The 27102-nt window shown below is 53.6% G+C and overlaps 2 protein-coding genes across 4 annotated transcripts in view; both read left to right on the top strand.

Annotated features, from left to right (window-relative positions):
- ZDHHC18 (zDHHC palmitoyltransferase 18) overlaps positions 1-17970 on the top strand; it is a 28667-nt gene extending 10697 nt beyond the window's left edge. The window contains exons 3-10 of one of the 3 annotated variants that reach the window (XM_060626879.3): positions 8697-8846; positions 10424-10561; positions 10681-10729; positions 11269-11371; positions 12958-13070; positions 14198-14297; positions 16598-16675; positions 17231-17340. In XM_060626879.3, coding sequence (XP_060482862.1) covers positions 8697-8846; positions 10424-10561; positions 10681-10729; positions 11269-11371; positions 12958-13070; positions 14198-14297; positions 16598-16639 — 695 coding nt within the window. In that variant the 3' untranslated portion in view covers positions 16640-16675; positions 17231-17340. Of the gene's footprint in view, positions 1-8696; positions 8847-10423; positions 10562-10680; positions 10730-11268; positions 11372-12957; positions 13071-14197; positions 16151-16597; positions 16676-17230 lie in introns of those variants that run through there. The other 2 variants (XM_060626878.3, XM_060626881.3) reach the window with 2 other exon arrangements.
- An 86-nt stretch (positions 17971-18056) lies between these two features.
- On the top strand, positions 18057-23386 carry SFN (stratifin). The gene has a single exon (XM_060626891.3). The coding sequence runs from the start codon at positions 22113-22115 to the stop codon at positions 22857-22859; it is 747 nt and encodes a 248-aa protein (XP_060482874.1). The 5' UTR covers positions 18057-22112; the 3' UTR covers positions 22860-23386.
- Positions 23387-27102: the final 3716 nt, after the last annotated feature.

Below are 27102 nucleotides of genomic sequence, written 5' to 3'. Positions count from 1 at the left end.
CCAGGTGTGCCCCCCGACCCCGCTTTTTAAAAATGTTTTCATTGTTCATTTTTTTAAATGTTTATTTATTTTTGGGAGAGAAAAACAGCACAAGTGGGTGAGGGGTAGAGAGGGAAGGAGACACAGAATTGGAAGCAGGCTCCAAACCCAGCTGTCAGCACAGAGCCCGACGCGGGGCTCGAACCCACGAACCGTGAGATCATGACCTGAGCCGAAGTCAGATGCTGAACTGACTGAGCCACCCAGGCGCCCCTGTGAATTTTTCTTAAAGCAAACACATTTGACTCTTCTGTACTTGCCTCTTCTCCCCTCACCTGCCACCTCTAGGCCTTGATATAGTGGTTGGTAATGTTTGAGAGAATATTTGGAAGACAAGGGTTCCAGTTTCAGCGCCCCCCCACCTTATGCTATTGAAATCTGTTTCCTCATCTGTAAAATGGGGGTACATGTCCTCTTGCCCGGCCCAGAACGTTTTTTATGCATCCAGTGAGACCGGGAATAACGGTACCCTTTGAAAATTGTTTTTCTCTATTGAAACTTAAGAGGCTGAGCCTCGTGCTCAGGAATGGCACACGGGCCTGCTCCCGGCCCCGAGGAGCTGCCACCTGCGCTGGCTGCTAGCGGGAGTTGGTGAGGAGGAAACTGAGGCTGAGGCCAGGGCCGTGATTGGGCAGCGTGGTCTGGCCGGAGAATAAGCCCTGGGGCAGCTCCTTGCCTCCCTCCCGAGTGGGGTTCGCTTTCCACAGTGACCCCGCTGCAGGGCCTCCTTTGACCCACCTTGTTCAGGGCCCCGCAGTTGAGGACTTTCATTTGGCATCTGGGTGGCTCCCTTGCTCAAGTGTGACACACTCTCCTCTTGGCAGCCTAAAGAAGAGCGTCACTTCTTCTTTCCGAGTTCTAGAGAGGGGCAGCCTGGCCCCCGGAGGGCACGGCGTGTTGGTAGGAGTTCCCTCCCTGCCTTGGCGAGGGCTTGTGGGAATCCAGTGAGGATTCCAGAAACTTCTCTCTTCCTCTTTCCTGAAAGGGTCTGGGGCTCTCCGTCACTCACAGCCGGGTTGTTTTCTGAAGTTTCTTCTTAAATCAGCTGTTTGGAATATAGCATCTCCTAGAACAACAATAACGGTTAATATTTATTAAGCTCATGCCAGGTGCCGGACGCTTTGCTAAACCCACTTGCCGAACTCTTCCTGCATCTTCCAAATAGCACTAGGAGGCAGATTTGATTATGTCCCATTTTCTTTTTTACCAGATGAGGGTCAGAGAGACTTGACCCACATCACATGGCTAGTTGTGGTTGGGCCACCTGTCTGTCTGGCTCCAAAGCCCGTGTCCAAGCCTGGAAGACAGCGGTGGGCAGGGACAGGAGCTGGACCTGGGGCCCGTGGAGTAGGGTTACAGGCCGGGTTTGGAGTAGCATCAAGAGTTTTGGGAAGAGCTGGAGAATTCTGCAGGCTAGAGGGTCCCAGTGTGAACCGTGTCACTACTGAGGGTCCTTCGAATCTAGCACTGTGCTTAGGGCGGCCTTGCAGCACCTCATTGGGCACTCACCACAATCCTGTGAGATCAAGACTGTCTTATCTCCATTTTACGGATGAGGAAACTGAGGCTGCAAGAGGCGAAGGGACTTTCTTCAGTAGCAAGGAGGCAGCAAAATCATGATTCGAACCTAGTGTTTCAGGTTCCAGAGCCTGTGCCTTGCCGTCCCTCTGAGAACAGCAGTTAGTAAGTACTCCCCAAGTGCCGGTTCCTTTACATGTACAATTTCTGATCCTTCCATAAACCTTCCAGGCAGTGGTTATTATTTGTCTGCTTTTTCAGATGCCACCACGGGCTCACAGAGGTTGAGTGGCTTTCCTGGGGGTACTAGCTAATAAACGGAAGGGTCAGGATTTGAACTCTGGGCCTGCCTTGGTCCAAAGCCTGTGCTCTCTCCTCTTTGCCTGCTCCCTCATGGTTCATTGGATGGGACTGCCTGTTTATTCCACCATCCTTGCCACCCGGGGGCGTGCGGTCTAGGTGTCTGCACACAGCAGGCCCATCACAGCCCAGCCTGGGGCAGGTACTGTGTGCAAGGCACGGGAGCAGCCGTGCTCAGAGAAGCTGCTGGAGGCTAGGCAGGGAGCCGGAGAGTCCTGGTGAGCAAGGAGACGGCGGGGGCCAGGGCTTGGCCAGGACAGGGGCAGGAAGCCAAGGCTGCAGGGATTCATAGGGCCAAACTAGTGGGAGAAAAGCCTGGAGTGGAGGTTGAGCCCAATTGTGGAGGTCCCTAGTATCAGGACAGGAAGTTGTCCTTTTATCTGTTTTTTTAGGGGAGGCCAGGGAAGGGTTATAACTCAAGAGGGGTTATTTATTTATTTATTTATTTATTTTGAGTTTATTTATTTATTTTGAGAGAGGAGGGGCAGAGAGAGAAGGGGACAGAGGATCCCAAGGAGACTCCGTGCTGACAGCGGAGAGCCCGATGTGGGGCTTAAACTCATGAACCGAAGTCAGACGCTTGACCAACTGAGCCACCCAGGTGCCCCCAAAAGGAATTATTTAGAGAAATGTGGTGGGTTGGAAGGCAGAGGGGCTGGAAGCAGGGAGTCTTCAGGGGAGGCTGTTTGGTGACAGGGTTCTGGCCTGGCTTAGAGCATTGGGAGGAGAGTGAAAGATTATGAAGGAAGATCCTGAGAAGACCTGGTGACTGGCCAGGAAAGGGTGAGGTAGAAGGAAGGGTCTGCAAAAGGCCTCCAAACTGAGTTTTCCTGCCTCTGCCACTCAGCGGCTGTGTGACTTTGGGCAAATCCCCTGACCTCTCTGGGCCTGTTTTCTCATTTGTAAACTGAAGGGGTTAGAAGAGAGGCGGTCAGTGGGGAGACGATTATAGTTTTCTATGCACTGGGCGCTGCATTATATGCTCTTTGACGTTCTTTCCGGCTCTTGGGTTGTGCCTTTGGCAGAAATGAGGAACCAGGCAGGGTTAAATAACACCATTATGACACTTTGAAATTTACAAAAAGACCTCAAGCCCAAGTTTTGGAAACTTGGCTTCATATCCTGGTTCTGCCACTTCCTAGCCAGGAGCGGCCTCAGACATGTCACTGAACGTCACCAAAAAGTCTCCTGAACTATAACCTGGAGGTGACTGACGTTAGTAATCCTACCTCCTGGGATGTTCTCTGGATGCAAGGAGATAATGCCTACGAAGTGCTCGGCATATAGGAGGAGGCGCTCAGTGTAGTGTTTTCTTTCCCTTGACTCTTCCTTTCTCTTCGTAATTATGGGAGCTAATAATAACAGCGTGCTTCTTAAGCATTTACTTTGTGTCACTTCACGTTTTTACCTCAGGTCACCCTCACAACAACCCTGTGATGTGGGTACTGTTATTATCCCCCTTTCAGTGATCAAGGAAACAGAGGCTCAGAGAGGTTAAACGATTTGCCCTGTTGAACATCTAGCAGACGATACCACCGGGAGAAACCCAGATAAAAAGACGTGGGGCCAGGATTCGTGCTCCATTCTACCTGTTCTTTCCATTTTACAGATGAGAAAACTGAGGCTCAGAGAAGTACATTTGGCTTTAACATTTCCCCTAACCACTGGGTGGCAAAACCAGGTTTCAGAGTGTGTCCACTGGCCTCAAACCACCTGGCCTCTGTCATGCTGCCTGTTTTAAAGAAGAGATGTTCTGGGGCGCCTGGGTGGCTCAGTCGGTTGAGCATCCGATTTCTGATCAGGTCGTGATCTTATGGTTCATGAGTTTGAACCCCACATCAGGCTCTGTGCTGTCAGCATAGAGCCTGCTTTGGATCCTCTGTCTCTGTCTCTGCCCCTTCCTAGCTCGTGCTCACGCGCTCGCTCACTCTCTCTCTCAAAAATAAAAAAAATAAACATTTTTTAAGAATAAAGAAAAGATGTTCAGATGCTTAGTTCCATTTTATTTTATTTTATTTTATTTTATTTTATTTTATTTTATTTTATTTTTATTCTTTTTAATGTTTATTTATTTTTGACAGAGAGACAGAGTGCGAGTTGGGGAGGGGCAGAGAGAGACACACACACAGAATCTGAAGCAGGCTCCGGGCTCTGAGCTGTCAGCACAGGGCCCGACTCAGGGCTCAAATTCAGAAGCCATGAGATCATGACCTGAGGCAAAGTTGGACGCTTAACCAACTGAGCCACCCAGGGGCCCCTGCTTAGTTCCATTTTAAACATGTTATGGTTGGGGGGATGGTGAACAGCCTGGTAAGAAAGAGTCTGTTTGGTAACTGGAATGTGAGACACAAGTCTGTGTGCTTCACTGATGCATGCCAAGTGCCTAGAATAGTGCCTGGCACCTGCTGGACACTCAGTAATCATTGGAGGCAGGTGGCCAAACTGGAGATATTATCTGGGGAGTGTCCAGTAGAAGTGATGGCTGGGAGCATAGTAAAGGGCTAGGGATCACAGGCAGCCTCATGTGATTCTCAGGTTCTGTCCAGAAATAAGCCACTGCCCTGGGGACTTTGGTCCTTTGAGGTCCGGGGGACCAAGAGGCTCAGTGGGTAGAATTGTGGGCTTTTGCATATGACAGACCAGGGTTTGGATTCCTGCTTGCCAGCATATGAGTTTGTGACTTTGCACAAGTTACTTAAACCTTTCTTTTCTTTCTTTAAAAAAAAAAAAATTTTTTTTTAATGTTTATTTATTTTTGAGAGAGAGACACAGCACGAGCAGGGGAAGGGCAGAGAGAGAGCGAGACACAGGGTCCAAAGCAGGCTCCAGGCTCTGAGCTGTCAGCACAGAGCCCGACGTGGGGCTCGAACCCACCCACGAACTGCAAGATCATGACCTGAGCCTGAAGTCAGACGCTCAACCAGCTGAGCCCCTTAAATCTTTCTTTTTGTTAAGTTTTTACTGAAATATAATGGGCTTACAAAAAAGTGTACAAATCCTAAGTGTTCTGTTGAGTGTTCACAAACTGAACACACGCATGTAATCAGCACCCTGATCAAGAAGCAGTATATGAGCAGTGTCCCAGGAGCTCCCCCTTGCCTTTCTGGTCAGTGTCACCCCTCCAGAGGTGACCATGATCTTGACTGCTACCATATTAGATTACTTTTAGTTGTTTTTGAACATTTTGTGTTCTTACGTGTGTGGTTTCTTCACTTTACACATGTTTATGAGATTTATCCATAGTTCTTTTTTTTTTTTTTTTAATGTTTATTTATTTTTGAGACAGAGAGAGACCGAGCATGAACGGGGGAGGGTCAGAGAGAGAGGGAGACACAGAATCGGAAACAGGCTCCAGGCTCTGAGCTGTCAGCAGAGAGCCCGATGCGGGGCTCGAACCCACGGACCGTGAGATCATGACCTGAGCCGAAGTCGGACGCTCAACCGACTGAGCCACCCAAGCGCCCCTATCCATAGTTCTTATGTGTGGTTGAGGATCGTTCATTCTTTGCTCTATAGAACTCCATACTACCTTTTGTTAATCTGTTCTATTTATGGGCATTTGGGTAGGTCCAGATTTTGGCTGAGATTCTTGTTGTGAATATTCCTGTACATCTTTTGGTGCACATCAAATCTTGCACATTTCAGGGGGCCGGGTTGGCTCAGTCAGAGAATATGTGACTCTTGATCTCAGGGTCATGAGTTCGAGCCCCATGTTGGGTGTAGAGTTTACTTAAAAAATTTTTTTTTATGGGGCGCCTGGGTGGCTCAGTCGGTTAAGCGTCCGACTTTGGCTCAGGTCATGATCTCGCGGTTCGTGAGTTCAAGCCCCGCGTCGGGCTCTGTGCTGACAGCTCGGAGCCTGGAGCCTGCTTCAGATTCTGTGTCTCCCTCTCTCTCTAGCCCTTCCCCCCTCGAGCTCTGTCTCTCTCTCTTTCTCTCTCTCAAAAATAAATAAACTTTAAAAAAAATTTTTTTAAGAATTTTTTTTTAATCATGTACATTTCTGTTGGGGAGATACCTAGGAGTGGGCTTGCTGGTGGTGCATATGTTGAACTTTGGTGGTTAGTGTTAAGTAGTTTTTCAGAGTGGTTATATGAGATTTCTAGTTGCCTTACATTTTTACCAACACTTGATTTTTAAAATTGTTTTCACCTTAGCCATTCTGGTACATGTGTGGTGGTAACATTTTATGGTTTTATTTGCATTTCATTGAAGACTAATGAGCATGAATACCTTTTCATGTGTTTATTAGCCATTGGACAGCTTCTTTTATGAAATACCTATTTGAATCTTTTGTCCACATTTGAATTGAGATGTCTGAACTTTTTCTTACTGACATATAGGGATTCTTCATGTGTTCTGGTTACAAATGCTTTGTTCTTGTTCAAATCTTCTACTCTGAAGGTCACCTTTTCATTTTTTTTTTAAGACTTTTTTTTTTAAGGTTTATTTATTTTGAGAGAGAGGGACACAGTGCATGACAGGGGAAGGGGCAAAGAGCGAGAGAGACACAGAATCCGAAACAGGCTCTAGGCTCTGAGCTGTCAGCACAGAGCCCGATGCAGGGCTTGAACTCACAGTGAGATCATGACCTGAGCCAAAGTCGGAGCCCAACTGACCGAGCTACACAGGCGCCCCTCATTTTTTTCATTGTATCTTTAGGTGAACACAAGTTATTACTGTTTTTGTTAAGTAATTGCTATGTCCTACGTGGGGCCAAACTCACGACCCGGAGATCAAGAGTTGCACGTGCTACCAACTGAGCCAACCAGGTGCCCCAAATAGAAGTTCTTAATTTTGGGGGCACCTGTGTAGCTCAGTCAGTTACGCGTTCGACTCTTCATTTCAGCTCAGGTCATGATCTCACAGCTTGTGAGTTTGTGCCCCATGTTGGGCTCTGTGCTGACAGCATGGAGCCTGCTTGGGATTCTCTCCCTCTCTGCTCCTCCCCCGGCTCGCACTCTCTTTCAAATATACTTAAAGAAAAAGAAGTTCTTAATTTTGATGTGATGCTGTTATACCAGATTGTTCTTTTATGATTTGCCCCTTTGGGTCTTAAGAAATCTTTGTCTGCTCCACAGTCATGTCTCCTTTTTTTTTTTTTTTTTAATCCCAGGCTTTTGCATTTAGAGCTACAATCTGTCTGAAATTGAATGTTTGGTGGGAGGCAGGATCCAGATGCTTTTTCCCCCATTTGTTTACCCAGTGGACTCAGCACTGTTTATTGGGGGCCCATTTTCTTTCACACCACTTCAGTGTTACCCTTGTCGTAAACCACTTGGTCATTTACATGTCAGGTCTGTTTCTGGATTCTCTTTTCTGTTCCGTTGGTCAGCATTTCTACCCTCGCACCCAAACCAGACCTTCTTAATCATTAGCTTTCTATCATTAGTCTTGATCTCTAGTGATAGGAGTCCTTAGCTTTGTCCTTCAGGAATGCGTTGGCTGTCTTTGGCCCTTTGCATTTCCATATGAATTTTATAACGAGTTTGTCAATTTCCACCCCCCCCCCAAAAAAAAAAAAAAACATACTGAGATTTTTGATTGGGATTATGTTGATCTACAGATTGATTTAGGGAGAATAAAACCTTTTCTAAAATTGTGTCTTTTAATCCATGAATGCAATATATCTCTGCATTTCTTTTCCTCTTAAAATTTTTATTATGAAAAACTTCAAACATCCAGAAAAGTGTGAAATACAATGAGTTTCTTTCTTTTAAGTTTATTTATTTATTTTGAGAGCGAACGCGCACACACCAGCGGGGGATGGGCAGAGAGAAGAAGAGACAGAATCCCAACTAGGCTCTGTGCCATCAGTGCAGAGCGAGATGCAGGCCTCAGATTCACAAACTGTGAGATCATGACCTGAGCTGAGACCAAGAGTCAGACGCTTAACTGACCAGGCCACCCAGGCGCCCCAATAGAATTAATTTATGCATGTTCATCATCTAGATTTAATAGTTGTTATTAGTGTATCTTATTTGTGTCATATATATTTGTAGTTCTTTTTTTTTTTTTTAAGATTTTATTTTTAAGTAATCTCTGCATCCAACATGGGTCTCGAACTCACAAGCCCGAGATCCAGAGTTGCGTGCTCTTCCGACAGAGCCAGCCAGGCGCCCCTATATTTACAATTCTTTTTTTTTTTTTTTTAATGTTTATTTATTTTTGAGAGAGACAGAGTGCAAGCAGGGGAGAGGCAGAGAGAGGGAGACACAGAATCCAAAGCAGGCTCCAGGCTCCAAGCTGTCAGCATGGAGCCCGAGGTGGGGCTCCAACTCAACGAACCGTGAGATCATGACCCGAGCCGACATCGGACGCTTAACTGTCTCCCTCTCTTTGTAAGTGACGTGGATTTTGTTAGACATCAGGATCAGTGGTCTTGTAGGTGCCCCGCATTCTGGATCTGATTGTTTTCTCATAGTGTTGTTTACTTTGTCTTCCATCCCCTGTACCTCCTAGAAACTGGAACTTAGGTCTAGGCTTGACTAGATAAACCTCCCCCAGTCTTCCTAGAGTCGCCTTCTCAAAGTTGTGTAAGACCAGCAGTGCGTGAGCATGTGGGTAATGCTTTAGCACAGGGCTTGGCACACAGCAAATTTCGGTAGGTAGCAGCTCTTAATATCTGTCCCCTCCTTGGGCCCGCCAATGGCTTGTTCCCAGGAAACGGTTTCCCTAAGGCTTCTCCTGTCCGTGCCAGGCAGCAGTGGCTTCCACCCAGCTGGGGCTTCTGGCTCTGGGCTTGGACATTCCCTATCTTTCTGTCCTCCCACCCCCAGATAACACAGGCAGTTCCACGTACCGGCCACCCCCTCGGACCCGGGAGGTGATGATCAACGGGCAGATGGTCAAGTTGAAGTACTGCTTCACCTGCAAGATGTTTCGGCCACCCCGGACCTCACACTGCAGTGTCTGCGACAACTGTGTGGGTAAGTGGGAGGCAGCAGGAAGCGGTGCAGGGAGCCCTGAAGACAGAGGAGTCACTCACGGGGGCGGGGGTGTGTCTGAAATAGCCAGAGCTGGGCAGGAAGTCACCCAAATTTGCTCTGATTGAGGAAGGGCTGTGGGGAGAGGCTCAGAGTGTGACCAGTGGTATCTTGCCTTCAGCCCAGGATTGGTAGATTCCTTTCCCCCAGCTCTGAAGTATGGGGGAGATGCAGAGAGACCCTGGACCCTTCTCCCAGGACTCAGCCTGGTCCTCAGTAGGTCCAAGTTTCTAGGAACCAGAGACTAGAGCAATAACATTCTAGATACTTTGGGGCCAGAAAGAGAACGATTTACCATCCAGCAGCCCAGAGCCAGCTATACTGAATGACTTTGATCTGATTCCCAGGGTTTGGGAGGGACAAGAATCTGAGAACAGAGGAGTTCAAGCCAGTCAGGTAGAGAGGATGTGGCCAGGATTGGAAGCTAAGCTCCAGGCCCACACCTTCGGTGGTTGCTGGGGAACCAGAGGCTGTTTTGTCTCCTCTTCTTGCTCTCCAGAGGCCGGGCAGCTCTGATGGGGACCGAGGGTGTGCCCCTGGAAGGGTGTCATAAGGGAAATGCTATGTAAGAGGATCCAGGTGAGCTGAGCCACGGTGACTGAGCGTGGTCCCCAGGGCAGTGAGCTCATCACGCTAGCTCAGCACTCCCTGAGAGAACAGTAGGGAACACCCCATGACAGCAGGCAGCCGAGTGGGTGACTCAGTGGGCGTTATTCTTCCCTGAGAATCCGCAAAGGGTGCTGGCCATGGTAGGAGGCCTGCAGTGGGCTTGTGATCCACATTCCCACAGAGGACTTTCATTACCAGTCTGGGTGTGACACCAGCAGCACCCCCCCCCCCCCGCCCCCACCCACCGCCCTGGGGTGCTAGTGTGAGCTCAGCCCTCTGGCCAGGCCTTACATGCCAGCTCTCCACAAGTTACACAGCGGCCCCGCCCCTCCCTGAGCCTCTAGTTCTAGAGCAGGGAATGGGGAGCGTTGTTTGTCGCAGGTGGCCAGGGTCGTAGGCCAGGCGACAAGTGCTTTTTGTGCATCTTCGTACCACGCACAGCTGGACGTGGGACTCAGCTCGGTGTGAGGCCAACACCGGCCCCCTCGTGGAGTTTACCATCCAGCAGGGGTAATTGGCCGGTCCGCTAATTATTAATAAGTATGTAAACACACATGGGCAAAGAGCCGCAGAAGATAAGTAGCAGCGGGTAACAGAGGGCCCTCACCTTGTCAGGGATCAGAGGAGGCTTTCTTAAGGAAGTGGCTTTGCAGCTGAGATACAAAAGAGGAATCGCCCTTAACCAGGTGAAGAGATAGAGAAGAATGTGTGAGGCAGTGGGAAGCTTGCAGAAAGGCCCAGAAGCAGGGAGCGTGTGAGGAGCTGCGAATCGGCTGAATGGGCCGGTACAGAGAGAGTGTGGGGGAAGAAAGCCCCAGCTGTGGCGTGAGGCCTCCAAACACCTGTGCTGGTTGCAGCCCAGGCACGCTAACCTGTCCCCCCCCCCCCCCCGCCCCCGGGCCCTTTTCCAGAACGGTTTGACCATCACTGCCCCTGGGTGGGCAACTGTGTGGGGAGACGGAACTACCGCTTCTTCTACGCGTTTATTCTCTCCCTCTCGTTCCTGACGGCCTTCATCTTCGCCTGTGTGGTCACCCACCTGACGCTGCGTGAGTTGGGCGTGGGGGCAGGGGTGTGCAGGAGGGGTGGGCCGGCAAGCTCTGCCAAGTCAAGGGGCTGTGGTCACTGTCCATCTGAGCTGTGCCCTGTCCTGTTTTCTCCTCCCCAGGCTCTCAGGGAAGCAACTTCCTCTCCACTCTGAAGGAGACACCAGCGAGATATCCTTTGTCAGCCAATAGATGCCCTGGTGGGAACGAGGCCCCTTCACTGGGGTGGATCCCCACACCTCATCCTGTAATCCGGGGGGAATGGTGTAGCGCTAATGTTTGTCCTCTAGAATAATCTGATATACCAGCTGCTTCTGTTTCCTCCCCGGCTAGAGCTGATCCTAAACAGTCTGATCAAAGGGCTGGGGTGGCCAAGAACTCTCAGGAGCCACAGTCCCTGTCTTCCCTTAAGACACCAAGCAACCGGGACGGGGTTCTTGTGCGGGGTTCTTGGTGCCTGGCATCTTCAGTTCCCCCTACTGTCCATCACCCGTCCTGCTCTTGAATGGGCTCCCGAACTCTTCTTAGGGCTCAGGAGGTAATCCTGTCGAGAAGTGGTGACTGGACCGCAGGAAGGTTACAAACCCATCTCCTTTCTGGGGAAATCGCTCACGGAAGGATAGGTGAGAAGGGCTGGGCATGGCAGGCCTCCAGGGGCCGGGGAGGCCCCCAGCCCTGTCCCGGTGTGGGTCCTTGACCACCCTGCTCACTGTGCTGGAGTTGGTGATCTGCTTCTTCTCCATCTGGTCCATCCTGGGCCTCTCAGGGTTTCATACTTACCTCGTCGCCTCCAACCTGACAACTAACGAAGACGTGAGTAAGGCTGGAGCAACCTCCATTCACTGGGCAGGAGGCGGGGCCCTGGGCAGGAGGCGGGGCCCTAGGCAGGAGGCGGGGCTCTGGGCAGGAGGCGGGGCGCTGGGCAGGAGGCTGGGCGAGGGGGCCTGCAGCGGCCGCCGCGGTGCAGCCTGACTCGCCTGACTCGGGCTGCTGGGGTAACACGGGTGGGGACAGAGGGTGGCCAGACATTGCCTTCCAGTGCTCCTGGCTTGGCCCTGGGAGATCCAGTACAGGGTCTTCTAAGGCCCCCACGTGCCTTGGCCCCTCCGCGCAGGCTTTCTCGCTAACCCAGAGGCAGTGCTCCACCGTAACAGTCCTTACGTTTGGCCCGCGTGTTAACTGTCTCCAGAGTTCTTTTAGCTCCCATCATCTCTTTGGGTCCTTTTGCCAACTCTGAGGCAGAAGGAACAGGGATGCTTTTTCTCCTGTTTGATGGCTGAGTGACTTGCCCCAAGGTCACACGGCCAGAAAGGGACAGAGTCAGGGTTGTGGCCAAAAGCCCTGGGCTACCCTTGCTGCGCCCCACCACACTGCACTTACAGGCAAAGAGATGTGACTATTCTCGGGGTGCCCCTGGGGTTCCCTTGGGCATCCTTATTGAGGGAGACAGCGAGGATAGGACTATGGGGCTATGTCAACCCTCCCTACCTGCTGCCTTTCAGACCCCCACCGGCAAGCATTGTTTGAGCGCCCACTGTGTGCTCAGCCCCGGGCCCGACCTGACCTCCCCTTCTTTTCTCCCAAACGATAAAAAAGTAAATGACAGCATCTGTGCCAGGGCCACCATCAGATACTGCTCAGAGGCCCATGACCAACAGAAAATACATCTCTTGACCTCAGCCTCTCATTCTGGGAAACAGAACTTAACACTCATGATAGGGTTTCATGTGCTGAATGATTGGTACAGAGCAGAAATGACATCAGCCAGCATCTCCTAAGGCAGTTTTGTGGGTGCTGGTTCTTCAGGATGTTACTAGGGGTTAAGCAAAAAGATGTGTTATAGCCAAATGACTTTGGGAAACTCTGGGTTAAAGTCAAGCAAGTATCCTTTGTTGCTAAACTCTTCAGTGCCTTTGATAGCTGGCCTCACAAATCTAGAGATGGCAAGATTTCATCTCCAACGATGCTATCACAGTTCCCTGTTTTTCAAATGAGGACTGAGATTCAGGGAAGTGCTCTGTCCAGGGTCATGCAGTGTGTCGGGGGCAGGGCCAGGGCTCATAGCCAGGTCAGCCTGAGCTCTGTCCCCTTATACTACCTTCCCTTAGAGGTGGCTGGCCGGAGAAGGGAGGATGCACCCAAGAAGTTTCCTTTGGAGGCTTCTCTTTGGCTGTGCGCTGCTCTCTGTCCTGATTAGGGCTTCCTCCTCTCGGCTAGGTGCCCCCGACATCCAGCAGTCCCCCACACTCACTGAATAGCCTGGGTTAAAGACATGTCCCCTCCAATAGTCTACCTAGCATTGGAAAAACTCTCACCAGTTTTTCCCAGCCTCTAGACCTCCCTCCTAGAAAATCGAAGTAAAAGGAGGTACCTGACTCAGACCTCCTTCCTGCTGGCAGATCAAAGGCTCGTGGTCCAGCAAGAGGGGCGGTGAGGCCTCCGTCAATCCCTACAGCCATAAAAGTGTTATCACCAACTGCTGTGCTGTGCTCTGCGGCCCCCTACCTCCCAGGTAAGCCAGGGGTGAGCATGGGGAGAGGTCACAGGGCCTGGCCCGGCCAGTGGGGGGATAGCCCTGCGAGTCCACACCTCTCAAAGAGGTTCTGGAAGCAGCAGACCTCTCTTCACACGACAGAAGCCCTCTGTCCACCATCCCCGGCAGGGTGCACTCAAGGCATTTATCACACAAAAGAATTCTGTGTAATATTTTTTTTTTTTTTTTGAGAGAGAGTGACAAAGCATGAGCAGGGGAGGAGCAGAGAGAGAGGGAGACACAGAATCCGAAACAGGCTCCAGGCTCTAGGCTCTGAGCTGTCAGCACAGAGCCCGACACGGGGCTCGAACTCACAAACCGTGAGATCATGACCCGAGCCGAAGTCGAACGTTTAACTCACTGAGCCACCCAGGCGCCCCGAATTCTGTGTAATTTTTAATCACATATGCTCATTGTAGAAAAACATAGAGTACAAAATCTTAAAAAGAAGAGTACTAACTATCACATGTAATCTTATTCCCCAGTGATCACCACAATTAATGTTTTGGCTACTCTTGGGCAACATTTCCCTTCCGGTGCTGGTGGCTGGACCGGGCGGGGTCTCCATCCTCCCTCCTGGTGGCGCCCTGAGGGTTCAGCCCTGCTGGGAAGTGCCCTTGTCTTCACACCAGGGGGCACCAGAGTGCCAGAACAGGAGCTCCACTGCAGTGGGCACTGCGGGACCCAGACCTTCCCCACACCGTCCCCGACTTCTCCTGCCTCATAGGAGTGTCATCCTTGCCGTGGGGGTGGGGGGTAGGTCACAGTGGGAATCGCACTATTTCCAAATGCTCTTCCATCCTGCTTTTCCCCTCGCCCACAGCCTGGCTTTGTGGCAGCCAGACCGAAAAATGGGCCGGTTTGAATTCACAGTGCATCAATCTGGTGGTCCAAAACCAGGTGTCCAGGGTGCAGAGAGGGCCCTTCTGGTTCCCCTGCTCTGGAAGGGAAGGGTCTTGAGCCCCCAGCTGGAGATCAGCTCCCCTTTCTGAGGCTTTCTAGGGCTGGGTCTTTTCTTGGCTGGAAAATGGACTCTGCCATCCAGCCCCAGGCCTGGACCGCTGGTGTTGGGCAGGGCCCTCACGTCCCCCCTTGTGTTTTGGAAGCCTCATTGACCGGAGGGGATTTGTGCAGTCAGACGCCGTGTTGCCCTCGCCCATCAGGAGCGATGAGCCAGCCTGTGGAGCCAAGCCTGACGCCAGCATGGTAGGAGGCCACCCCTGAACTGGGCTCGGTACTTGCCACCTGCTGGCTTGTCCACCCCTCCGCAGTCACCTGCCACCCTCCACACCTGCCGGGACCCTCCCCATTCCACCCAAGGGAAGCAGAGCCGCCAAAGACTCTTTCGTATTTATTTCCCACCCTGCGTGGCTTGCCCCGCACTTCCGTGGCTGTCCCCTCTGCTCCCCAAACCCAAGTTCCCACAGCCTTGGGCCCTAGATCCCCGCAGCTGATCAGCGGCAGGAGTGACAGGAGAGAGAGAGGCCAGGGCCCCTGAGGCCGCGAGGGGACCATGCCGAGTCTCTGCCTGTGCCGGGGCGAGCCCCGTGTGAATGAGGGTGCGGACTGCGTGCGATACCTCCCAGGTGGAGGGGCCGGTGGGCTCTGCTCAGCTGGGGTCCTGGGGGTGAAGTGGGACCTAAGAGCATTCGGCTCTGGACAGCGGGCTGTGGGAGAGGATGCCTCCGTGGGCCGTTGTGGTCTGTGGGCTCCTTCATTCTTTTTGTGATGACCATTGTTCTTTCTTCCGTTCATGTTTTTTCGTATGGCGTCGGCCAGTAGGGTGGAGCTGGGGTTCTAGATGGATAGGGCAGAGTTGGGGGTGGTGGGAGACAGCCTGTGTCAGAGAAGGCTGAACCAGCCAGCGAGGCACCCAAGACCTCAGCTCCTGCGTGATTCCTGGGCAGCACGCTAGGAAGTGGGGGCCTTGCCTGCTCTCTACCCATGGAGGGTTCTCTAAGGGATCCCAGTCTGACCTCCCTGCCTCCCCACCTCTCTCCCAAGTCAGTTCTTGGGCTGGGTGGGTTATCCTCTTGCTGGCAATACTTGAAACGGGTTTATTAATGCTGGGTATTTTGCACAATTTTATAGACCTCTTTTCTACGTAGCATTTTTTAAGTGGAAGAAAAAACAGTCGGCCACATTGCTATCTGTGTAGTGCCAGGTTAAAGATTAGCAGAAAGCAAGTTGGGTTTTATAAATTTATAAGAGAACGTCTGGCTGTGAGTGAGTGTGTGTGCGTGTGTTCGCGTGTGCCCTTGTATGAATGCGGCTGGCTCCCGCTTCCCTACATCCCCTGGGCTGCCCCTCTCCCCGCCATCCCCCTCGGGTGTCAGCTGGCAGCAGCAAGGAGCGGCCTGAGCCACGGCAACAGGGAGCTTGTGCAGTGATCGCAGGAGACCTCTGGGTTCCCCGCTGCAGCTCAGCCCCCACCCTCCTATCTTCCCTTCCTCCTCGGACATCAGGAAGCCTGGGACCTGCCCAGACTGGCTGAGGCTGGGCGTGGTGGATGGGGTAATGGCTGTGGGGAGCGGCTGCCACTCTACAAGCCGCACACCCTCCTCCCGGCTCTGAGTATGGGACCTGGTGCCAGCGGCCAGAGAACAGGGACTCTCTGCCAGCTGGAGGACTCCATCCAGAGAAAAGGGAGGAAGGAGCAGGGTGGGCCGAGAAGCGAGTGAAGGTTGGCCTACGTCTGGGCCCCAAAGTCAAAGGATGTCTCTTCTCTGCGGGGAACTGTAGTTTCTTGTCAAAGTAGATAGGAGATTGTTCTGTCTCCCTCCTTGGCCCTTCAAGTGGGCTGAAGCCCTTGGAAAGTGACCTAGGAAGTCCTCGCCTCTTGCCCTTCCTTGCTGCAGAAGCTAGTGGGTCACAGGCAGCTGAGAACTGGCAGCTGCAGAGGGTCCCCCCTGGGAGAAACAGCCTCGCCCCAGCGCCAGGACCCCGGGCCATGCTGCAAGTGGGGAGGGGGCTGGCTAGAGGAGGGGAAGCCCCCTGCCTTTTATTTAAGCCAGTATTCTTTGTTCCTGCTTGTAATAAAATTTTCGTTTTTAAGAGTTGATTTGCTTTGGTTTGGTTTTTGTTTGCTCTTTCTTTGCTGAGGCTCCGACTGGCAGCCCTCTGTTCTTTCAGCCAAACTTGGTCTTTCCTGGGGAGACAGAAGGCAGGAAGGCCAGTGATGTGGCTAAAGGTCTCCTCTCCTGGCCGAGTCTGTCTGCTGGAGACTGAGCAAGGTGGCCCCCATAGGCATGTAAGAAGAGGCCATCCTGTCCCCTTTTTGTCCCCTCTACTTTCCCCTGCCTCCGGGATTTGGAGACCCCCAGGTTCTTTTTCCTTGCTGCCTTTTCGCTCTGACCCCCAGTGACCGCTCAGCTAAGAAAATGTTTACGAGACCCTAGATTCCAATCTGCGAGCCGGAGCCTCCCTGGCCCCCAGCCCCGCCTTGAGCAGCGGGGCCCAGCCAGACGACTCGTAACACTGGCCCACCTCTCTGGTATCTCCCCCAGGAGGACACCTGTCAGGATTTTGCCATCTCCTGCACAGCCTGAGGGGAGCTAACAGGCCTCTTTGCAGAGGGTTAGCTGGTAAGACCATGTCTCCCCTGTCGGCCAGCACCGCCTAGTCCCCTCACACGCCATCTCATCCCCATCGCATGCCTTGCCAACCCCATGGAGCCCATTCATCTGTCTGGTGTGTGGTGTGGTGTGTGTGCTGGCGGTGGTAGGGCCCCCAGGGCTCCCCTCTCCCCCCCCAAGCAGAAGGACGGGGGCATGAAGGCAGGGCTGAGGGCCCAGCCCTGCTCTGGACTGAGGAAGCAGCTCCCACTGGAGCAGGAGGTGAAGGGTGAGGTTGGGGAGGGGCGGCGGACCTGCTCAGAGGTGCTTGGGCCTGTTCTGGGGTGTCCTGGTGTGCAGGAGCCCTCAGTCACGAACACCTGTGTCCTGCTTTCCGTCCCCGCTGAGCTTCCCCTGCCCGTGTCTCTGCTGCGTCCTTGCCTGCTGCCCCAGCCGTGGCCCTCCCGCGGGGAAGAGGCAGGTGCCAGGAGAGCAGGCGGCACCCCCCCCGCAGGCCTCCTGTCTCCTCCCGGGTCCGCTAACCCTCTCTCTTCTCCTTCTTTGCTGTCCTGCGGGGATCTCCAGTGTGTGTGGGGGCTTAAGGACCTCCTGAGGACTGCTGCTCTCTGCCTCTCCAGGAGCGGCCTGAGGGGAGCCCGGCACCCGGCACCTCCACCTGCCTAACCTGTGGCCCACCTGCCACCGTCCGTGCCTACAGGGTCTGCCCCCAAGCCCGCCCCGCCCTTGTGCTCTCCAGAGCCCCCCACAGGGGGCGGGGGCTGGCCTTTCTGCCCCCACCCCCACTCCACGCCAGAGTGTAGAAAGCCATACCACAGCTGTCAGCACGGTGATACAATACGACGCTGAAACTCACCCCCGTCTCCACTCCCCTTCCCCTTCCCCTTCCCCAGGTTTGTAAGGTGTCGAGACTCTTCAGGAATCTTGCCTTACAGCCTGCCCCCTCCCAGAGTCAGGCAGAGCCACAGTGGGGCTGAGCAGGTTCCTTCGGGAGCCTCTGGGGTGTTGGTGGTTGATGACGCTGCCGAACAAGTTTGGTGACTGTTCTAAGCACAACCGGTTTGACACTGTTCCCACGGCCCCCTCCGTCCCCACTACCCCAAGTAGGTGCGATGCCAGGAGGATGCTTGTACCCTTTGCTCCGGGCACTGAGGGACCGGCCTGGCTCCACAGCCCGGCGTTCTTCAGAGGAGCTAATGGAAAGTGGGCCGGGCCTAGGAAGTCTGCTGAGCCCACGGCTGGGGGCTGCTTGTTTGCTGTCTGTACCTTTTTTAACCAAATAAAGGTTTCCCTCTTCTTGCCATATCCTTGGCTGTCTGGTGCCACCTTTCCTTCGGGGTCCAGGCGTGAGGCCTGTGATGAGTGTGCAGAACGTCTGGCTCGCCCCCCACTGCCGGTTCTGTTCCAGTCGGTCAGTGCCCTTCCGGAGATTTAAAAAAGGCACAGCGAAGCCAGAAGTGACACGGGAGGAGTGGCCAATGTCCTCTTCACTCTGCCCTTCTAGAACTGGTCTGAGTGCCAGAGGCCTCCAAGCCTTAGGTGACCTCAGCTCTGAGAAGTCCCAACCCAAGTGGGGACTGTCACCCCCTGAACTGAGCCCAGCCCAGGGTAGCCATGTCAAGGAGCCTTCCCTCTCCCCAGCAGCTGGCCCGCGTTGAGAGGCACACACAGTGTGCTAAGAGCTAAAAAAAAATAATGACAGCAGCCATTTAGCAAGGGCTAGCCAAGTGCCAGGCCCGTTTTCTCACCTAAAGCTATGAGAGAGGTGATGTCAGCCTTTTTACAGAGCAGGAAACTGAGGCTCCAGGAAGGCACAGCAGTTGCCAAGGTTCTCCCGAAGCTGACAAAGCAGCAAATCTCGGATTTGGACCCCATCTCTGCCCCAACCCCTGACCATTCTGCACTAGCCAAGGAATGAATAGGGCTGCTTGGGGAGGAGGGGATCTCAGAAGGAGAAACCCAATCACAAGATGTTATCCGTAGCCATCAGAGATGATCTGTACTGGCTTTCCTGTACTGATGGGGAAACTGAGGCTCAGGGGCAGGAAGGGACCTGTCCGAGACCTTATAACAGAGGTGGGATGCAGTCCCACAGCCTGACCTCATTCCATTCTTCCACAAACCCCACACTATGTCCTAGACTGGACTGGTCTAGGAGATGTGGGATACTCTAAACAACAGTGCCTGGAGGAGAAAAGGACTCAGGACAGCTGAGTCACTTAAAACTAATCTAATATTTCCTCCCAAAGGCAACTAGTAGAGTGAGCTCTTGTCTGGATAACTGAACTCTTACAACTAACCAGCGGGAGAGGTACCATAGCTTCCTCCAGTTACTTGTTTGATCATTCCAAGACTCAACAACATTTTGTAGGAAGTTCCTTCTGGAATCTAACCAGAGTCCCTCCTGCTGCATTTGGAGCCCTGTCCTCTGTTCTCAGTGGAGATAGATAGCAACCGGTTGCTGCCTTCTCTGTGCCACAACCCTTCGAAGCCCGTGATTACCAGCTAAGGGCTGGACCAGAGCCTTGAACCTGCTGGCAGGATGGATGCTATATGGAAGGATGGGGAGGTAGCAGGCAAGATGAGGAATGCCCCCTGGGGCCGAGGCCCCAGCTCCTGTCCTGCTGACTCAGGAGGCTGACGGTGGAACTCAGTGCCCTGCTGGGGCCTGCCGCCTCCTGCCTGCCTGGGCTTCTGGACTTGGGAAACGGAGGCCTGGAGGCAAAGGGAGGTGTCTGAGACAGGAACTGAGTCAGGATCGACAGGCCAGAGCGGGCAGGAGGTGTTAGGCAGCCTGGCTCCCAGATTCACCCCTAAGCTTCAGCAGGGGAGGGGGAAGAGTGAAGAGGTTTCTCTTCCCTCTTCTCGTTTCTGGGTTTCTGGCTGGGCCGAAGGCCTGGAGCTTGTGGTGTGAACCACCACCAGGTCCCTTGGCTTGAGTGATAGGAAGGGAATGCTGCCTCCCTAGAGACAGAGCAACTCCAAAATGCCTAGGCCTGCCAGGCCGTGCCTTCCAGGTTTCTGGTGTTCTGGGATCTCCAGTTTCCTCCCTCCCCCTCCCAGGACTTGGGAAAGCCTGGGCTGGATGACTAGTGCGAAGGACTAGTCCTAGAGAGCCTAGGGCCTGCTTAGGCCAGAGGAATGTCTGACGGGGAGGGAGGAGGCCTTGCTGAGGCAGTGCATTTGACCATTCACCTGTCTTCTCTCCCCCAGGGACACTCGGCTGAGGCTTGGTTTGAGACCCTTTCTCATGTCACAGAACCCCCAGCTCCATGTTAGTGTTTTGAGTGTATGTGATTATAATAATAAGATTGGTTGGATTTTTTTCACATGGTAATAATGGTTACCATTCACTCTACTAAGTGCTTTCCATCAACTCATTTAATCCTCACGACAAGCCCCATTTTACACTTACGAAGATGGAGACTTATAGAGGTTCAGGCACTTGGTCAAGGTCCTGACAGCTTCCAAAAATTGAGCCCAGGCAGTCTGATTCCAACGACACTAGGCTATTCTGTGTCTCGTAGAAAAATACATATCTATCATTGAAGAGAATAGAGAAATCAAAAGAAAATAAATCACTCAGAATACCACTTTAAAGATATGCTCTATTAAACTAGTTATCTTAGTGCATTTCCTTTCCATCATTTTCTGTCTCGGGGATCCAATCTGAGCCGAGTCTTAGGGATGGCAAGCCTAAAATCCCTTCTGCTTCCTTGGAAACGTGTAGCCTCAGCCCAGGCATGTTCCTACTTTTTCTTCAAAGAGACAGATCTCATCTTTGGGCCCCAGAGTTCTGGCCTAAGCCCGCCTCCAGGAGGGGAAGGTGGGTATTCGGGCACCAAGAGGAACTAGGGAGGAACAGGCCTATGAAATGGTCCTGGCTCAAAGATTAAGCTGGCTGGATCCCAGTGAGGGGAGCCCCACCCCTGAGCCCCATCGGAGCTTTGGCTAGGGGTGGGGCAGGTAAGTAGGAACCCACCCTCACAGGCACAGCCAACACCTTTAGGTGAAACTCCTGGCTGAATGAGACAGCATCCCAGCAAACAGGGACAGAAGGTTGGCCAGAAAGAAGTCTCCCATCTCTGAGGCCTCTGCCAGGGGTCAGAGGAAGGGCCATAGTCAAACGGAAGGGACAGGGACATTTCTGAGAGGCAGGCTGGGGATTGCTACGCCCTAAAACAAAATGGTATGTGTCACCACCACTTTCTTTTTTCTCAGTCCTGTCTCTCTCCCCAGGTGCTAGCTTCCCCCCCCCTGGGGAACCAAATTGGACTGAGCACCCAAGTGGCCTGCTTCCCAGCCTCTGACAGAGGGCAGGCTGAGTCAGTCAGGAGAGCTGGGTCCCCACCCTGTGTGAACCCCACTGATACATGATGGCAGGCGGCTTGGAGGGGGTAGGTGACCTGGCGTGGAGAGCCAGAGGGTAGGTCCTCAAACAAGTGGCAACAGGCCACCAACTTGAAAGGGAAAATTGTGCTGTGATGGGGAAGGTGTCCAACAAACCTACCAGGTGATTAATTACAAAGGCTGGGCTGGAGCGTCAGGGGCCGCTCGTTAAACACCTCATTAAGTGGCACCCTGAAAGATGCCACCTGTGCATTCTGGGAACGCAGCGGGAACGCTGGGGGGCAGTGATGACCAGGGGATAGCGCCATCTCAGGCCGACTCTGGAAGAAGCCTGGATCTCACTTCTAAATACAGCCTGGAGCTCACAAGTCAGAGGCCTCGACGAGAGAAGCCAAAGGAAGTAGGATGCTGGGGACTTAGTAGCTGTGTGACCCTGAGCAAATCTCATACTTCTCTGAGCCTTAGCATTCCCATCTCTAAAGTGGGAGTAATAGTCACAGTCTGGCCCATCTCGCAGAGACACGGTAGGGATTAAATTCAATCGTGAAGGTGCTTGGGAAACCACAGCCCTACCTAAACGTAATTAGCTCCCCTGAAGCAAGGCTGGGAAACGTACCTGATAGGATTAGGAACCCCATCCTCCTGCACCTGGCTTCGTGGCTTCTAGCCAGGCTGAAGCGGCCCGTTGGTTGAAGAACCCTCAGCCCCTGGAAGAACACCAGGAAGGAAGATCTGATTTGAGAAAGTGGGGCCGCTCTGTGGGCACCCATGTAAATCGAAGCCCTGAACAAGAGGGGGCAGCCTGGAGCCTGGAAAGGTGTCTGTGCAGGTGGGGCCGGATTTCTCCTGCTGACTGCCTTGATGACTCACCCCACATCTTAGCCTTTTACCTTTAAGGAAAAGCCGGAAAGGGTGTGGGGAGAAGAGAAGAGAAGCAGGAGGCAGGTCCGGGCCCTAGCCCCGCCCTCTGTCCCTCCCCACCCTTCTCCGAGGCCAGGCCACCCAGCCAAAAGGCAGGCAGACAGCAGGAGAGGCACAGAATCCGGCATTGGTTTCGAGGCAGCCAGTTAGCCCGCCGCCTGTGTCTGTCGCCAGAGCCATGGAGAGAGCCAGTCTGATCCAGAAGGCCAAGTTGGCAGAGCAGGCCGAACGTTACGAGGACATGGCAGCCTTCATGAAGAGCGCCGTGGAAAAGGGTGAGGAGCTATCCTGCGAAGAGCGAAACCTGCTCTCAGTGGCCTACAAGAATGTGGTGGGCGGCCAGAGGGCTGCCTGGAGGGTCCTGTCCAGTATCGAGCAGAAAGGCAACGAGGAGAGCTCGGAAGAGAAGGGCCCGGAGGTGCGAGAGTACCGGGAGAAGGTGGAGACTGAGCTCCGGGGCGTGTGTGACACAGTGCTGGGCCTGCTGGACACCCACCTCATCAAGGAGGCCGGTGACGCCGAGAGTCGGGTCTTCTACCTGAAAATGAAGGGTGACTACTACCGCTACCTGGCTGAGGTGGCCACTGGTGACGACAAGAAGCGCATCATTGACTCGGCCCGGTCCGCCTACCAGGAGGCCATGGACATCAGCAAGAAGGAGATGCCGCCCACCAACCCCATCCGCCTGGGCCTGGCGCTGAACTTTTCAGTCTTCCACTACGAGATCGCCAACAGCCCCGAGGAGGCCATCTCGCTGGCCAAGACCACCTTCGACGAGGCCATGGCTGACCTGCACACCCTCAGCGAGGACTCCTACAAGGACAGCACCCTCATCATGCAGCTGCTGCGAGACAACCTGACGCTGTGGACGGCCGACAACGCCGGGGAGGAGGGGGGCGAGGCTCCCGAGGAACCCCAGAGCTGAGCCGCGCCCGCCCCCTCCCTGCCGCGCCCCTGCCCTCTCCAGCGCCCCCGCCCGTGGCAGAGAGGACTAGTACGGGGTGGGAGGCCCGACCCTTCTCCCCGGATGCTCTGCTCCCCGGCTCACAAGGGCTCCGAGAGAGGGACCAGCAGAGCGGAGGCCAGCTGGAGCCAGGGGGACCCCTCTTCCTGCGGCCGTCGATGCTCCTCACCAGCGGTCAGCCCACCCACCCCTGCTCTCTGCGCCCCTCCTCCACCCCTCCCACCGCCAACCGGGCCACCTCTTCCCCCACCCCCGCCTCTCTCCCGCCCCCTGTTGCCTCTGAATCTTAGGAATTGAGGAGTGTCCCACCCTTGTGACTGAGAGCTGGACTGTGTGGAGATGAGTGTGTGTGTGTGTGTGTGTGTGTGTGTGTGTGTGTGTGAGCGAGCGAGAGCGAGTGAGAGAGAGAGAGCGCAAGACCCAGGATGAGAGGGAAAGTGTGTCTGCTGGGTGTGACCATGTTTCAATAAAGTTCCCCTGTGACACTCCTCCTGTCTCTTCCAGTTATTGGCGGAGGGGTGGGACAGGGATTGGCTTCTGATTTACAGAGACCTTGACTTTTGCTTCTTGACCTCTCAAGGGGCTGGCTCAGTGATTCCAGGTGAGAGGCTGGTGCCAATCGTGGGGGGGTGGGGGGGTGGGGTGGGGAGTGTTCAGCTCTCCATCACGGTGACCCCCAACAAACCGGTCTGGTCCTGGGAGGGTCAGGCGAGCGCAAAGGCGGCTCTGAGGCTGCTCGGCCCCGGCCGCAGGGCGGGAGGCTCCAGATCTCAGACCTGCGGGGGACAGGAAAGCAGGGAGTCAGCGCCGCAAGGAAAGGCTGTAGTGAGCGGCAGTGCGCACCCTAGATTTGCAAGGGAGGAACAGTCCCATCAGGGGCTCGGGTCTGAGAGGAGGGGAGCACAATCTGGGCAGGGGCATGACGCCATTAAAAGCCCACATCCGAGGAGAGGGGAGTGCCCGCCCCCGTGTTCGGACCAGGGGGCGACCTGAAACGGGCGGACGAGGAGGAGCCGCGAGCTGGGTGGGCAGGGCCGCGGGGAGCCGAGGCCCGCCCAGGCCATCCCTGTTCGCCGCCTCCGCTCCCGGCTCCAGCACGCCGCGACCTGCGGCCGCCTGGCTCGCTCCAGCCTCCGCAGCCCCGGGCTGGAGGCGGGCCCCAGGCCGCTGCCGTCCAATCCCGGCGGAGAGCCGCTCAGGGTACCGCCCCTGGGGCCCGACTGGCCAATGGGGGAGAGAGCGGCGAAACGCGCGCGGGGCGTCTTCCCGCCACCCGGCCCGCCCCGCCGGCGTCGCGACGCGCAGCGGGAGTGAGGGGCCCCCGCCACCCGCCAAGGGCCAGGGGCGGCGCTTTGCCGGTTTCACCCAGACAAGTTGCCACCCGCCCGGCCCGAGAGCTCCGCATCCTCAGAGCAGCGGGACGGGGAGGGGCCGTGCGGAAAAAGCAGTCCCCGCCCTTTGAGTCATCTGCTCTACCGGGCGGTGGTGCCCGGGCCTGGCCGGGCGGGCAGGGTCGGCAGCCCTGCCACCAAGGCGTCCCCACTACACTCCAGCATCCAGGCAGCCCTGAACCGACGGGCTTGGATCGTGTCCATGACTGGCTGTGTGACTTTGGAAAAGCCATACATCCCCTGGGTCTCAGTTTCCCCTTCAGTATCAAAGGGCTTGGGCAAAAGTCTAACAAACTGTGATGTCAAAACTGCCTGGGTTTGAATCCCAGCCCTTCTCGGTCAAGGCTCTGAACATTGCGTGTGTTTGTGCCCTCGTTTATAAAGTGGGGTTAAAAAACAGTACCTTCCTCTTTTCATTTTTTAAAAATGTTTATTTATTTTTGAGAGAGAGAGAGAGAGAGAGCACTAGTGGGGAAGGGGCAGAGAGGGAGACACAGAATCCGAAGCAGGCTCCAGGCTCTGAGCTGTCTGCACCGAGCCCGACGTAGGGCTCGAAACTCACAAACCATGAGATCATGACCTGAGCAGAAATCGGAGGCTTAACCGACTGAGCCACCCAGGTGCCCCTAAAAAATAGTACCTTCCTCTAAGAGTTGCTATGAAGCTTGAGAAGATACGGGCACATATAGTAGCCCATAGTGCATGCTTAATACACGTTAGCTATTATGAATCCTTCCAGCATCAGTAGTCGAGGATTTATCCATTTCTGTGCCAATAATCAGCCCCCGTCCTGAGGAGCACCTTTACTGCCAAAGCTGACCTGCATGCTCACCGGTCCACCTGAGACAGGGTCCTGACATCAAGTGGTCACTGCTTCCCCTGGCAAAATGGGATCTCGGTCCAGCCTCATCAGATTCCCCAGAGCCCAAATTTGGTCACAACCAGGGCACTTGAAATTGAAGGTTTTTATCAGAGATACTAATTCTACAGGGGAAGCTGGCAGGACCACTCCTGCTGCCTTCTAAATCGCCTGTATTCTCCTCTCCTTTCCTGGAAGGGTGTAGGGTTTCAAGGTTCCAAAGCAGGCAGAGATTCCGGGCTAGGGCAAATGACTCTCCCTCGGCTCTGGAAGTGACCCAGTTTCTCTTACCAGGCAGGTCTGGTGACTTTCTCTTAATGGGGTAGGTCCTGGGAAAGGTACTTCTCTCTTCTTTTCTCTCAGCCTCTGACTTTTGCCTCTCCCCTCTATACCACTCATGGTTGCCCTATATCGGGAAAGAAATGAGCCACCCTGAGGTAGTGTGTTGGTGCTGACAGATTTCAAAAGCAGATGCTGTGGGTTGGAATATCACCAAATCAGATGGCTAGATGTGAGCTGGCTTAGGCACCGGCTTCTGACCATGAAAGCCTTGGACCTTTTTGTTGACGACATAATCTCTCTAAAGCATTCTTACTGTTACCCAGAGTGGGGTCTAGCATCTCTTGCCGTCTCTTCCTGGCCAGAATTTGACAGGTAAAATTCTTCAGTCCGACTGCTACTGGGCACAGACTTTTTTGGGGGGGTGATGCAATGTTCCAGATTCAAATAGTTGGTATTTGCACACCTTTGTGAATATACTAAAAACCCCTGACTGCACCCTCAAGAAGGATGAGTTTCGTGGCAGGTGCATTTTATTTTGGTTCCACTGGCCTTTCCACAGGTTTTCCAAATTTCAAAGCCCATCTTCAGGTCAAAACATGGGTAGCCACCTCCCTTTAACACACATACAGTATTACAGAATATACCCTACCAACTCCTTTAGTTTATATAGGTACATTAATTCAGTTATGATTCATATCTACTTGCCTCTGCCTCTGGGTTTGCAGCTAGGTCCTGAGTTTATTTCTTATCTCCTCAGAGAGCTTCCTAAAAATGGTAACTTTGTCTAATCATTTTTCCTTTCTTCCTACAGTGTCTCCAGCCAGGGTTTTGCGCAGGAAGGTGCTCGGCTTTATTAATTTTTTTAATTTTTAAATAACTCTTTTAAAATGTTTATTTTTGAAAGAGAGAGAGCAGGGGAGGGACAGAGAGAGAGAGAGACAGGATCTGAAATGGGCTCTGTGCTGACAGTAGAGACTGATGTGGGGCTCAAACTCACAAACCGTGAGATCATGACCTAAGCCGAAGGCTAATGCTTAACTGACTGAGCCACCCAGACGCCCCTTGGAACTCAGTTTTAAAACCATCCTTCCAAACGCCCGGAAACCGGTTTAGTGCCAGTGCTATTGTAGAAATGGAAATAAAGCTGGTTCTGGGATGAGGCAGGGCTGTCTAGACAGAGACTGGGCTCACAAAGATTCAAGTAACCCCAGCCCTATCCTTCCTGTACTGCCAGATTATCCCCCCAGGAAATGGAGGCTAAGCCCTTGCAAAGATCTTCCTCTCCCAAGAATGTGAGTGGTATGAGGAAAATCTACAACCTAAAATTTTCTAAAGAAGGTATCTTCTCATATATGTACTTCCTTGAGACAGCAAAATGCAAACTGGCTCTGCAGATCCACAGGAATGGGAGATAAGGGGTGCCTTTGGAGTCAGGTGCCTTCTCCGAACTAACCAGGCACCTGAGGGAGGCCAAGTCACTGGGGTCAGGCAGGCCACTATGGCTCCTTCCCGAAAGGCAAGATACTCCTACACACACACACACACACACACACACACACATCCAATGTCCAAATGTCCGGTGCCTTTTTGGGAAGAGCTAATCTTGGATGCTTGCACCAAGATTGCACAACTGAACCACAGTGCCCCAGTCCTTCTTCCTAGAGGACAGAGT

The sequence above is a fragment of the Panthera onca genome, chromosome C1, assembly GCF_046562875.1.
Source record: "Panthera onca isolate mPanOnc1 chromosome C1, mPanOnc1 haplotype 2, whole genome shotgun sequence".
Taxonomy (NCBI): Eukaryota; Metazoa; Chordata; class Mammalia; order Carnivora; family Felidae; genus Panthera; species Panthera onca.
The sequence above is the reverse complement of the archived record's forward strand: the minus strand, read 5'-3'. Positions and strand labels throughout refer to the sequence as shown.

What these genes read in the sequence shown, in the direction of transcription:
- SFN (XM_060626891.3), top strand. Translation starts at nt 22,113, where the DNA reads ATGGAGAGAGCCAGTCTGATCCAGAAGGCCAAGTTGGCAGAGCAGGCC.